Source organism: Seriola aureovittata, chromosome 5 (assembly GCF_021018895.1).
Source record: "Seriola aureovittata isolate HTS-2021-v1 ecotype China chromosome 5, ASM2101889v1, whole genome shotgun sequence".
NCBI lineage: Eukaryota > Metazoa > Chordata > Actinopteri > Carangiformes > Carangidae > Seriola > Seriola aureovittata.
In genome coordinates, this window is record NC_079368.1 from 15,676,316 (window position 1) to 15,691,241 (window position 14,926).

The 14,926-nt window shown below is 38.1% G+C and overlaps 1 protein-coding gene across 1 annotated transcript; it reads right to left on the reverse strand.

Annotated features, from left to right (window-relative positions):
- Window positions 1–1,276: 1,276 nt before the first annotated feature.
- Window positions 1,277–9,273, reverse strand: LOC130169131 (leucine-rich repeat-containing protein 43-like). Its single transcript, XM_056375589.1, has 12 exons — window positions 9,094–9,273; window positions 8,698–8,910; window positions 7,713–7,823; window positions 7,368–7,507; window positions 6,066–6,304; window positions 5,757–5,920; window positions 4,308–4,470; window positions 3,625–3,764; window positions 3,454–3,543; window positions 2,442–2,660; window positions 2,074–2,176; window positions 1,277–1,743 (listed from the first exon to the last, which is right to left on the reverse strand). Exons 1-12 carry the CDS (start codon window positions 9,178–9,180, stop codon window positions 1,583–1,585), a joined length of 1,830 nt encoding a protein of 609 aa, XP_056231564.1. The 5' UTR covers window positions 9,181–9,273; the 3' UTR covers window positions 1,277–1,582.
- Window positions 9,274–14,926: the final 5,653 nt, after the last annotated feature.

Sequence of the window (14,926 nt, forward strand, 5' to 3'; positions counted from 1 at the left end):
CTGTTGCCAAGTCCTGTCAGGAACAATGATCTCAATACACGACATATGACATTTACATAATATTTTACGCAAAGCCCGAGTTTAGGAAATAACTAGTATTCATATGGCCTCTGTCAGGTTTTCTCTAAGTAAATCAGTGATAATTTGCTTACACACAGTTATCTTAAAAAATATGCACGATGTAAACACAGTATTACAGTTTTAGGAGCCTCCAGATGAGGTGATAAACAGGAACCACCACACCCACAAAATTTCAGTTGATGTACTTCAGCATTGAATAGTTCTAAACAAATTTGCAGTCAGCTAAATTACTACAAACCAAGTGACTCATAGTGAACCTGAGGCCTGTGTCCCAGGCCATTTATTCACTTTGCCTATTAAGTAATTCAGCATTTCCAAGACTGATCACATTAACTCACAATGAAGAAAACAAATTAAAAATATATGTTCATAGCACACAGATTAAACAAAGTATGATGTTTATAAACACTGTCATAAGTAACACACAACATGTGTGCACCTTCACAAGTGAATCAGATTATCAAGTAGGACTTGACAGGATTTATTAAGTAGACATGTCTGAAAGTCCCCCTGTCAATCATTTATAGGCTGTATATAAAAATTTAACAAATGGATTAAAAGACACTATTGTAAGCAAATATAAGTCTTAATGTATATTTCAACAATTATAACTCCTCCTGTGGACACCCATAGGTCGAGGCTGCTGAGTCGATAATGAATGACAACATAGTAAAACAGTTTAAAAATGTAAAACATGCATCGTAGAGAAACAATTGTTGACAAATACTTTACATCAATAAACACTTGTAATATCCTTTTAGCTGCATACTACTAGATCATAGTGTGTTATAAACATTTATTAAATGTTTATATTCTGCTTATAAATGCTGATTTGGGGGATTTAAACATGTTTGCTCAACTCATAGCAGCGCTCTCCTTGTGAGTAGTGACTTTCTTTCTGTATCATAAGTATGTGCAGAACATTAATCTGTGTGTAGCATGTACCATGACATTAAACCACTTTGAAGTTTCAAATAGGATCACAAAGCCAGGTAATATACTTGTAGCAAGACAATCTAGACAGTTTAGAAAATAAAGTTTTCCATCAGTTGGACTATGCTACTTGGTTTGTACTCGTGACTTAATAGCTTTCATTTAATGGAAACTAATATCCTCCAGATTGGTTGTGTCCCCTTTTTCAGTTTTACTTATATTGACATCATGTGTAAAGTGAAAGCAAATAGTATGACTGCTCTTTTACCTTTAGGTTTTGGGTTGAAAATATTTCTTTGCTTTCACTGAAGTGCGTCAGTAGGCTTAATCATGGAAATGTATTATTTCCAGTGCATTTAGAAGAACATATTTTGGCTGGAAAGTTGTGCAGCAACATCCACAGCCCACATCAAATTGTAATACATTTAATATCCGGTTCAACTCTGTGGTATGTTCACAGTCAGCAGTAAGGAGGGAATGCAGGGAGAATAATTTTGTGTTTTTGGTTTTTTTTTCCTAGTGGGTAGATTGTAAAAACCTTGTATTGAGATAAAACAGGCTCTATGTCTCAGGAGGTCTGGGTCGGTAGCAGGAGTTGGTGAGCTTCAGACGCAGACTGCCATTTCTCGAGCTCTACACTCAACTCCACAGTCCCTGGTTCCAGTTGGGTAGACAGAGAGTTGTCTGTGTGAACATCCACCTCACGCTCCTTCTTTCCCTTTCCTTTGCCTATAGAGCACAACATTGAACAGGATTCAGGAGACTGAAAAGAAGAGTTTCCTGACTGAAGAATCAAAACACAGAAAATACGTTTTTAAATTTCAAAGTGTGCCTCTCACTTTTGGCCTTCTTCATTAATATCCCCTACTAGATATAAACCACATGTACAATATAATGAGGCCAACCATAGAATAACATCATAGTTTGTCCACAGCAGCTCTGACTCACAAAGTGGTGAGGTGTGGTGCTTTTATCAGACATATTTTCTACTATTTATTTATGCCAATCCCATTTTAAAACTAACTCTGATTAACTAATTCAGATAATGATCTTATTAACCTTTTGAAGATGCTGTATTCTTCTGCCTTGTACCACTGCCTCCTCTCTGCTTTGATTCCTTGTCCTCTGTCTTCTTGTCCTCTTTGATTTTCTTTCCCAGATCCTACAGATGAGTGAAAAACATATGCCAAATGAAACAATCGTCAGTTTAACAATTTATAATCATGTAGGACGCCCCATGTGTTTTGTAGTTTGTCTTCCTTTCATAGTCAGAGTCACTGTTTAGGACATCAGAAATCCTGCTAGAGTGTCTGCCAATGTGAACCCCAGTTGTTTCTTGTAACTCAAAGAGAAATGAAACATATAATGATCATACTATCTCAGCAACATCCTGGCTATGTAGACACCTGTTCTGCATGTAAACTTGCCTTTTCAAGTGTTGTCATAGCTTTCACTTCAGACTCTGTGCGCAGGACACCAAGGTCACAGAGGACGTTGACCTTATGATGTCCTTTCACCAGGCTTTGCAGGGGGATGTGGACAGAGCCAAGGCTTCTTCTGATGGGGGCGTCCTGCACCAGCTCTGGGACAGATTTCTTCTTTTTGTCTTTAGACTTGTCTTTGGTGGAACCAGATTTGATTGGAGACTAACGAAGACACCAATGACATGAATGTTTAGATGTAATTGATCTAATTTTATCTGATTCAAACCAGACCAGCGTATAACAATCCTCTTTAGCTACATAACACAAGACATGAAAGTCACATGTAAAGCACTGATATCAAGGGCTAAATAAAAATTAGAACTAAGTTCCATCAGAGCAATAAATGTAATGACTGTGATCTTACTGCATGTTATCGACCACATTTTTTAGGAACAGTGTGTAAAGTATTTGGATGCTGAGGAAGGCTGAACCTTATGTTTCACATCGTACAAAAACGCAGCCCTCCCCAGGGTTATTATGTAATAATGATATAAAATATGAAAACTGCAACACCCTCCCTAAAACATGTCAAACTAATACAACAATGTTAAATTTGTATAATATAGTTAATCATCTACCCCAAATTAAACCTTGCACATTCTAACGTACACATTAATAATTTAGAGACAGGACTACTGCCCTCTACAAAGTGCAACTTTACAAACTCTGGCCACAGTCTAATAGTATTAAGAGCATCTGTGGTGGTTTAAATGAGTTAAGGCCAGAAAACAAGCCTGTGACCATTAAGTTGTAGCACATTGGTTGCCATAGTAACATGCCCAGATTTTCAGTAATTCTCCTCATGCCCCATTCTGTGAATGAACCATTCAGGATATCCCGGTAGGATTATTGATCAGATTGGCTCAATAATCCTTATGTTATTTGGGCCACCTGCTGACCAGTGCAAGGGGTGTCTACAGTTTGTGATTCAATAGGAACAAAATTCTAAGCTCACTTCCTTCCCTTTCCCGCCTTTCTTCTCTTTGACAGTTCGACTGGGTTTGGCTGCTGGGATGTCTTCAGAAGCAGCAGGCCATGATAGGACCTAAAATGTCAAATGCCAGAATATGAGTCCTGACACATTTTGCATCTAAATGTTTAACCCCACAAACGTTATTTTCTTTACCTTTTCCTCCTCAATCCTAACATAAAGTCCTTGATTGAGGAATTTCTTTAAGCCTCCCAGATCACTAACAATATACATTTGTGCATCACTGAAGTCCATGCACTCTGACCATGTCAGCTTTGACGTGCTGTGCCTTGACACTAGGAAATGAAATCATCAAAATGTGTAAGCGAAACTCACACACACACAAAAGGTACTTCATGTACAAAATCACAAAAACACAAAAATAATTCAGGCTTTTGGCAAGTGAGAGAGACACACATCAAAGAATATACAAACAAACCACAGATTGAGTGCTAAGTTAAGGAAAGTGTTGACACATGATAAAGCTTGATAAATGATCAGTCTCGTCATCCAATTTCCATCCAGTGTGTACAATTCTCCGCAGGTCGCTCTGACTGTACGTTTCTCTGAAGGCATATGTGTAAATTCCGTAGAAACTGATAAGAAAAAGTTCATCCAGGTTATACAGGATAAATTACGAAGTTTAATTTACCCAAACATCATACTGACATTATTTCCAAACTCTGTCATACCAATTCACTGAATGGCATCAACCTGTTGGTTTTTATCTTTCTGTAGAAAGAACTGCTTCAGCGTTATCAGTATTTGTGTTTGTCGGGCAGGAATCCATTCGCCTGTAGGCCTGAAAACTGCAGATCAAATAAGGGAACTGTTATCACCTTGTGCAGCAGCATGGCAGGTTTCCTCAGTATTGACAATAGAGACTCCACTGTCTGCTTTGGACGTTTCTCTTTCACAGGTCTTGTTTGATTGTTGGTCAGCATCACTGGAACCGTCCTCTGTCACATGCGCTGTTTCAAATTTAGACTCACCGTCAACTTTCTGTGAACAAAACCAAAATAATAATAACTGACTGGTTTATTTCTGTGCAGATGTTCTTCATCAGTGTCCTGAGGAATATTTTGAACATGTTCATTTCAAACTTCCAAATTTCACATTCTGCAATGTTTAATGTTCGCTTTAGAATAACCTCACAAAACAAAGCACATATAAAAAACTGATTGTATTTTGTTGAAATGGCACTCTGTGTGTAAAGATAATAAAATCTATTTTGCCTAAGCTACAACAACAAAATGGTTTTCATACATCAAAGGAGACACGTTACAGCTTAGGTATGAATTTGTGGCAAGTTGCAAGTTGTTTGTATTAGCTAATTTAATATTTTTTTAATGTCGTAGGTTCTGTGATAATTTTTCTTGTTTGATTTATGTGACTTGTGTATTGAGCTTTTGTGATCTAATAGATTTAATGTTTTTTAAATTTTTCCTTTTCTATTGCAGCTCTTTTCATACAGACATAATCAGGGTTTAAATAGACAGACTGCAACCACCCGAGTGTTATGCTGAACATGTGAGATCAAAATGTTGCTCTATTAAATTAAATGTCTTAGCAGCTCTCTGATATTTTCGTTTGTTTTCTGCCATGAATGACGTCTTTACCTGTGAACCTTTGGATTTGAGATTAAAGGACAGATTCACATTTTTCAAGTTGATCTCAAAACATTAAACACATTCCCATTTGCTCCCTGAAAGAGTCATTAGTTGCTATAATTGTTCTGTCTCTGAGTAAATATGACTCCAAAACTTCAGATGAAGTTAATGTAAGGCTTCAGCGGTTTGACTTTGCCTAATCTTGTGGTTATTTTGTAAAATTACTGCCTTTTTCTTGCACAAAATTCACCATTTCACTTCCTTGGACACTTTGTTTACTAAAATTCATTCAAGATACCCACTTGTTTTGTCTTACTCAGACTGTTGAAACCACATATTAGCGTCAGCTGAAGTTCCTAATGCATTTCTTTTTGCTTTTTTGCAGCCAGTATGGACAAGGAGAGCCATTACAGCAATGAATGACTCTTGAAATGGACACGTGAGTATTGTCTTTAAGACAGACTTGAAAAAAATGGGAATTTATCTAATAAAATATTTGAAATGTTGAACAAATATTTGCAAACATTTGTGAATTATCAGTCATTTACAAAATGAAACTGTTATGAAAAAAATCCAAAGTTATGCTAAAAATACATTTGCTTTGAATTCAGTTTTTACATGACCTTCTGGACGTCGCTGAACTTAAAGAGAATGATTAGCGTTTGAAAGATACGTCACCAGATTAATGGGTGTGTGATGACCGAGGAACTCGTATGTGATAAAATAGCTGTAGGTGACGACAGGGAAGTCTGGAGCATTTTCATCCACACTCATCAATGGGTCTGGGATTCCCTTCATTCTGCCCACACTCACTCTGGCTGATGCACGATCCACTATCAGATCTGTACAAAGGAAAACGATCCTCATATAAACTGTAATGACTGTGAAACTGTTAATTTGGAAAATTAAAAAGAAAACCTACAAAAACAGTAGCCCATGCTCACAGCACTCAGATATACTATTTGACAGCACAGTCCACAGTCTCACCGCTCATCTTGGCCAAGCCCCTAAAACGATGTCTTTCCTCAGGGGAGATCCGTGAGGTGTCCAGGCAAGAGAGCTGTGGGAGACTGTCCACAGTGAAGCCCGGGTAGGAGGGTGCAAGGGTGAAGGGGTTTCCCTCCAGAATTAATGTCTTGAGACAGGGGAGTGTGCTCAAGGCGCTCAGCAGGGCCTGCTGGTCCTGAAACTCACAGTCACTGAGGTCCAAACATACCAGCTGTGGCCTGAGGTCAGAGACAGCCATCGGGTTTACAGGGCAGCCAGACTATGTGTGTGTGTGTGAGTGTGTGTGTGTGTGTTTGAGTGAGTGAGTGTGTTTTTGTTCTTGGGCTCACTACACACAACAATGGCATTATTTCCCCAGGCCCCCAGAAACCTGCCAGAGCATTAGAGTCAAAATAGTAAGTTAATTAGATGAGTAATTGGTTGACAAATATTGGGTTGGTACAATGAATTGCAATAAATTGGTAATTATGATAATTAATTGAGAAGAAATTCACAAGCTTCTTCAAGTTTTTGATATGTCTGTGATATAAGCTGAATATCTTTGGGGAATTCTTATGGGCATTTTTTTTTTTTTTTACTATTTTTAAAAAATGTTATACTCTATTCATTAATTATAAATTATTAAGGGAATGATTTTCAGAGTGATAAATAAATGATGAAAATAAAATATTATGTAGTTGTTTGCAGCCCTACACTGTCCCAGGCTTTCTGTGTCACTTACTGTTTATTTTGGATTCTGTTTACTTTTTGTACCTAAATGTACATTTTGGGATTTAGATTGTGCAACGAAAAATTTAAGATTTAGGCCTTGTTCTGACTTGTTTTCTTCTATACCGAGTTTTTGGATCAAATAATAAGACAGCTGTATTTTGACATGAGCACAAGTCAAACTAAAATAAATAAAGGTCTTAAAACTACAATAAATGAATAAGCAAATAAAAAAACCTTGACACACTGTCCCTCTACAAGACCACAACATAAAAGGCCTCATCTTGACTTGACTTTTCATTTGACCTGGTTTTGGTTTACCTCTTTAAGACCAGCTGACTTCCTGTGTGTGTGTGTGTGTGTGTGTGTGTGTGTGTGTGTGTGTGTGTGTGTGTGTGTGTGTGTGTGTGTGTGTGTGTGTGTGTGTGTGTGTGTGTGTGTGTGTGTGTGTGTTTTGTGTGTGTGTGTGTTTCGTGTGTGTGTGTGTGTGTGTGTGTTTCGTGTGTGTGTATGAGTGTGTGTGTGTGTGTGTGTGTGTTTTGTCTGTGTGTGTGAGTGTGAGTGTGTACTAACCAGTGTTTTCCGGTAAGATTAGAGATGTCCTGATGGTGACCAAGGTTGTTTGAGCTGAGGCTGAGGTACTGTAGGCGTGGAGGCGTACAGTTGGTGAGACTGTTGAGAGCAGATAACCAGTTGGCACGTAGTTCCAAAATCTTTGAAAAAAAAAAAAATCATCACTACATCACAACACCTCCTAGACTTTGACGTACAAGTTATGATTTCATGTATGTTTTGCAACTGGACATAACTGAGCTAAACTTTCTTTATGATTCAGTTGTTAATCACCATTTAATGACTTCATCAGAAACCTGTGGAAATAAATTTAATCTGAAGGGCTGCAGAGAACTTTTGCCTCACCTTCAAAGTGCTGGGAAAGTTCTGTGCAGGGATCTCTGAGATTTTGTTGGCACTCAGAACCAGTTCCTCCAGCTTTGAGAACTTTAACAGGCCATTGTCGATGACTGACACCTGGAATCAAGCACATGTTTTTTAATTGTCTAAAACATCAAGCATTAATTACTTTTGTTTTGGATAAGATCAGGTTGTCACAAGTAGTTGTAGGCAGAGGTGGTTGCTTAGAGCCCCTGAGGACCCCCAGACAAGATCAAAATGTGATCATTTTTTTTGGATTCTGTTTACTTTTTGTACCCAAATGTCCATTTTGGGATTTAGATGCAACGAAAAATTTAAGATTTAGGCCTTGTTCTAACTTGTTTTCTTCTATACCAAGTTTTTGGGTTTAGGGACTTTTCTAACATGTTTTGGGATTATAATAAATACCATAGTGGCATTCCAGAGGGGCAGGTGTAGTGGAAAGCCTCCCAGTATGCACTAGGGCAACAGGTTTATGAATAACAGTCTGTGCTTATTTATGTTTCTGTGACATTACAATTGTGTTTGATATTTTTGTCAGTGTGCCACCTGTTCCTACTATTCTGCGGTTATTTCTGTCAGTATCAGGAGCACAGACTGTGAGTGTTGAGGTAGGTTTCGTGATACACCTACAAATGGGAGTGCTAAGATTTCGAAATGCTATGAAAAGACTCTACTCTGAGTAGTTAATAATTGATCTGGAAATGCAGATTTGTTAAGTTCTTCTGAGAGAAAACCTCATCTTGCTGTGAGAATTTGAGGCCAGAGACTGTGTATTAATGTAATAAAATGTTTGTGTTTATTCAATTAAAATTCAAGAATGAATGATGAATTATATTGTTTATGTTTCACCAAATTTTTCAAATCCTGTGAAAAGGCTTGTGGCCTGGTCAGGTGAGAACGGGCCAGGGGATTGAATCAAATTTAAAGTACAACATTTGGGTTTATTAAAGAAAATCAGTATACTTACACCCTTGTCCACAATGCGTAGTGTATTAAAGTACTTGTAAATGAAGTCAGTATGCAGGCATTCTGGTGAGAGCACAGCCAGCTTTCTCAGGGCCGGAGCTTGAGGGCTCCATGATGTATCATGCCACCATGGGGAGTGAGAGCAGCTCAGCAGATCCAGGAGGCTGTCTGTCTCCTCTGTCTCTGCTGCATCTCTACCATCTTTGCTCTTTCTCTGATAAAATAATATATATATATATATAATCACTATGTTTATTGATACTGTATCTAATAGAAAAAGCAAGCTACTGTAGGCAGTGAAGACTCCTTTAAACTACTAGGCGCACTTATTCTTATAGATAATTACAAAATACTGCAACCAGCTCACAGCAGTAAAAAAAAACAAAAAGAAACTCACCCAGTTGCCATGTCCACAAGGAAAGTCAGTCAGACACAAGTGACGAATCTGCTCTTCTAACACAGCAGAAAGTGTGTTTGACATCATGCCTGTCAACTGTAGTTGCTGTATGACATTTGTAACATAGATTTGTTAAGAGAAAGACAGCAGCTACAGGATTCAGTTGGTCTTTGTTCAGTCTTTCAGGAAAAAGGCCCCCAGTGTTTGTTTACAAATGGTTGTTGGTTGCCTGGCAACAGCTGGAGCTCTCTCCAGGGGCACTGCATCCAGTCAAAGTCCTTGTAGGTTTAGATCCTCTCTTATAATCTCTCTGATCCAGTCAGGACTTGGTGTCTGTGCAACAGGTTGTAGATGGTATGACTGTGAAATATCTGATTAGAAGAATTTAAGAAGACAAAAAATAAATACATAGATAAATAAAAATGATATACAGGTGAGGTTTAGATAAATTCACATTTAAACCAGGACATTTCTACATGACCCAAGATTTTTAACTTGATTGCTGACAGGAACATTTTTGTGCATGCGGATGATGCATTGAACAACTTTGGCCCCTGACTGGGACACTTCATGGTAACTAGTTATACCTTTGTTTGTCCTGCAAGAGCAAGATACATTTCTTCTATGTGGCACACACTGGCACTCTCTAATGCTATAACAAACAAACAAACATGCTAGCAGCTCTTGGGCACAGTGGTGCTTTGAGCTGCTGCTAACATCACCAAGCTAGCCTGCTAATAATGACACAGCCAACATGCAAATGCTAAGCAGGTATAATGTTTCCCATGTTTACTGCTTCAGTGTTTGCATGTTAGCATTTGCTAATTAGTACAAAACACTAAGTAAAAGTGAAAAGTTGGGGGATCACCAAAGTAATTACATTTCATTCAAACTTGAATATCCGTTCATCTTTAAATTTGTTCATTGTGTGTTTTGTCAAATGAATTAGACTCAAATACAAGTTAACAAAAAAACAAAAATTATAATGTGTATTATTGACACAATGTCATCCATGGTTACTGTCAATACCGGTGTACCCCTAGTCTGAACCAAATGTCATGCCAATCCATCCAATTGTTGTCAGCATATTTCCCTAAAAAACAAAACTATTAGTGATAGGGATGGATAGAGAAAATAAAGAAAGATAAAAAGTGTGGGGATCACCAAAGTTGCTAAGATTCATCTTCTGAATGTCTGCACAAAGGTTTATGACAAAGGTGGAGCAAAGTTGCGGTCTTTGTTCGAGGGTTTGAACCCCATGAAGCTACACTGATCTTTTACTATCTCTGTGGTTGACATTAACGATGATGTTTTAAATCTTACGTATTATAGGCAAACATCCTGTGCTGTGTTGTCCGCAATAAAATATCTTAGTGATAGAAAGAAGTCTGTAGATTTTTTGAGGACACATGTTACTGGGAAATTCATTATCAAACACAATATAGCCAATTTCAAATTCCTACATAACACAGTAAACGCAACAATATTTAATGTACAGTATCAATATTAATTGGCAGTGCAAATATGAACATCATCATTGCCATCACAGATCTATGGAAATCAGAACCTTCATGTGTTGAGGAAATCTTTGGAAAGAAAGAACAAAAGTTTAGTGAGATAGACAATGCCAGTTTATGCTCTTGTCATGCTCTCGTAAGGTTTGAATGCATCGTAACAATGATTTCTATGATACCTCTGCATTAAAATTCTGTGGTAAATGACAGTTAAACCTGTAATGACAGCAGAATTAATTTTTTTTTCATTTAAGCAACAAACATCAAACATCTTAGATAATTAGATAAGACTGGCAGTTTGCATTGACTCCTCAGATATAACCATTGTGGTGAACACTGCCCTAGAAATGCAAAATAGAAACATTTAGAAGATGATTTTTCAAACGATAATGCCACGCAAGCATGCGTCATACCCGGCTGATGGCATAGAACAAAAAAATCCCATCCCATGTTTCGATATATAAGCTCAGTGTGCACCAGTTTAGAGGCACTAACTCAAAGGCAAACGGACAAAAATCACACCATGTCTTTTGGTAAAGGTAAGCTGTTAAAATTAAATTATAATAAATTCTTCAGGGTTTTTTTGCCCCTGAAAACTGTAAGAAACTAAGTAAAATCTCATACTCCATCTGTAACAATGCTTTAGAGTTTCTTTGATAATTATGTAATGATTTTAAGAGTATATCTAAGTACTATAAGTGTTTAGGGACAAATTGAAACATTAACTGAAGTGAAGCTGCTTAAAATATGAAATGAGCTTTTAAATAAAACTCCCTTAGAGTCTGTCATTCTCTCCAGATCTTGAGTTTTGACTCCGTGAAGCTAATTTCACTTAGACTTGAGGAAGCTTCTGGTTGTTCTGGTTGGTCATATTTTTTGTTCATAACTTCTTTCAGAGCTCCTGCTTTCCTGCATTGTTATGATGCACATCTCCTTCATGGCCTCCCAACAACTTGATGTAGGGAAGTTTCAGGACAAAATGAAGGATGTAGTGCTGCCTCTTTGTAATCTACTGGCGGCAGAGCGGATTTATGTAAGTAAACATATTATACTTTAAGTTCATAACATTTACAGTCCATTGAAAGTGATACTGAGGGACCCCAGTCCTGTTTTTATAATATTTCCATTTCATTTGATATGTATTCAGTGGCAAAAGCCAATCAATGTGACATAACAGAAAAGGTATCACAAAGTCAAGCTGCCTCTTCACTGTAGATGGAGGTCTCTGAGCTCTGTACTCCATTGTTGACCTGATGCCTCTCACTTCCTCTCCAGGTGAAACACATATTTCATGGATCACCACCAAAGAACTTAGAGCCCCTTGAGGGAATAACTGTTCCTGTCGGAAACACCACCAAGGAAATCCAGACTTCTATCCATGCCATCACCTGCTACCTCGACAAGCACCTGCCGACAATCGTCGGGAATGTCACCACTAAGCAGCACCGGGATGTTATCATGCGCAACATCAAAGCGTTTCGTAATCACTTCAAAGAAGCTGTTCAACAGGCAAGCAAAGGTCCACACAAAGCTGCTAATTCACAGGAATGCCACACAAATATAACAGCTTCAGACATTTACAAAATGAAAACGAGTGGCTTCAAAATCATCCACTTTGCCAGGTCATGGGTAGAAGGTTTCACAAACATGACCTCCTGTGGACAAACTTTGGACAAATGATTTATTTATTGGTCTGTTATTTAAGGTTTTCTATATTTATTAGTATTTATTTTATTTATATTGAAAGATGTGTTCCACATTTTCTGTCAGCTTTCTGTTTTGCTCCATTCTGACTGGATACTTTATGATTAGATACCTACTTTATGATTGTTTCAAATGTAACCTGCCAATAATAAAATATTTAATTCAAAGTACTGGAACTGTAATTTTACTGCAAAAACACAGTTTGAGACTCCTTATGTGGGAAAGTAAAAGAACAAACTGTCGTGGGAATTTCAGGAAACAACAGGAGAGTGGTCTTTCCAGTTTATTCTGACACTTGCAAGTGGACGTCTCAGCCAACAACAAGAGTGTTACTGACCAAGAGCGCAATGCATGTTCACTACAGTCTGCTTTTATACACTCATACACCTGTAGTACATACTTCATCACGCTTGACATGACTACCTGGTATGGCACTGAACCAAGTTAAAAGTAGACATGAACAGAAAAATTTGAATGCACATACAGCAGTGCAGGCGCCACAAGTTCTGTAGGCGTGATATAAATTGAGTTTTATGACCCCCAAAGATAGTATGAGGAATGTGCTGTCTTTTTCCAATACACACACACACTCACTCACTTTACAAATATAATTTTTTTAGGATTTTAGAACAAATTTCCTGTTACAAAGAGTGCTGTGAATTTTTATGCCAAGTTGAGTTTTAAAGATTTAATCTGATTTTTTGTTTTGACTGTAGTGATGGGATGTGTAGGTTTCTCTGAACCAAAGTTTTAGAGGGAACTCCCAGAGTGTAAAACTGAACTTTCTATGTAATAGCCATACCAAAAACACGCAGGGGAAAATGTTGAGAAGACTGAACATTTTTGATCTTTATCTAAGGAGTCCTAATAAAAGTGATCCTCGAAAGATGGATCAGAGAAAGTGTCACATCAGAGAGTCTGCTGTCGACTAAAGCCTTCTGCTGTCATGGACTTCCGTGCTGGTAAGTGTCTCACCGCTATTTTTAAACCAGGCAGCCCCACAACTTCTGCGGGCAAACTTGCACAACACTGAAACTCTCCAGTGGTGCATATCACGTCTCTCTCTCTCTCTCTCTCTGACTCTCTCTCTCTCTCTATCTCTATCTGTGTGTATTCAAATCTAATTAATCTCCACTGTGTGCTCTTTCATGTCACTGCTATAGTCCTCATCCTGTGCATGAGCATTGCACAAGCCGCCTGCAGATCTATTACAGATGGAGCAAAGAACGAGACCATCGATTTCCTCCAGAAGGAGATACGGACTGCTTTCCACAAACTTGTAAGCTTTCTGATGCATAATTTGATGTGTTCACCTATAAGAACAGCTCATATTGATATGATTGTAACATGCAGGGGTGGGAAGATGCGAGCTCTTTATTATTGTTACTGGAACACCACATGCATGCAAATGACTTTTGTTGATTTTGTATGACGTGGCCTACTCTACCAGGCCTACTTCTGGGGGGGGGGTTATAATTACAGTTTACAGTTAATACGTTTAGGAACAAAGGGTAGTCTATTGGGTTTTTAAACAAAAAAATGTAACCACTCTTCAGAGCAAGGGTAAATAGAAGGAAGCTTAGTTTTAGGGTGTATTCAGAGGCTACTGAAGTGGTAACCTTCATTGACGTAAGGAGCGTTATAATCAGTGGTGGAAGAAGTAGTCAGATTATTTACTTAAGTAAAAGTAGCACTACAATATGAAATTCTCTAGTACAAAAGTAGCTCAAAATGTTCCTTAAGTAAAAGTACAGAAGTGTTAGCAAAAACCATTATGCAGAATGGCCTCTGCCAGTGTTATAGGGTGTTTGATCATTGTAGGCTACTGTGACGTTGTAGCAATGTTTAACTGCTTCATATATATTGGATGGATTAATCAAAACGAATCATATTTATTGATTTTTTTTCATGTAAAATCTCACGTAAATTTAGTCGGGTAAAAAAGTGAGCTACAATTTTTAAGTAACATAAAATGAAAATACTCAGGTAAAGTATCTGGAAATTGCGTCCAAGTAGGTTACAATGCTCGACTAAATGTATCCCATGTAGTAAAGACTCCTCCTCTGTTGTGAACACCTGCTGATCATCTCGTCTCCTGCAGCGTGCGCCCGAGCTGCTCCCCAAAAACTCCTGCCTTTCCCTGAACGTCACGCAGCTGGTGGGACCGGAGCGGCACCCCTTCGTCGCTCACCACCTCAGCCCCTTCCTCTGCTACATGGTGAAACTGTCCCCGCTGACCCCGAACCTGTCGGATGAGCTGATGAATATCAGCCAGTACATCCAGGATGCGACGAGCGGCCACGCAGATCTCCAGAACTGCAGCCTGCCGAAGTTTGAGCAGGACATGAACAGATACACGTTTCTCCACTGTCTGCTGACCCGCCTGGACGAGCGGCTCAGCAAAGCAAAGATTTGATTTCACTGCATAGTATGAATGATGTATTTATTTATTTAACAAAGCCTTGAATTGTTGAAAAATTAATTTTTATAGTCAAGTTTAATATGAATGAGAAATTAAACTTCTAAAGTTCTTATCCGCTTATCATCAGTATCTGATGACAAAGTAATATTTATTAAAAACCAAGTGATATTTATTGAGAATAAAGAAGTCAAGC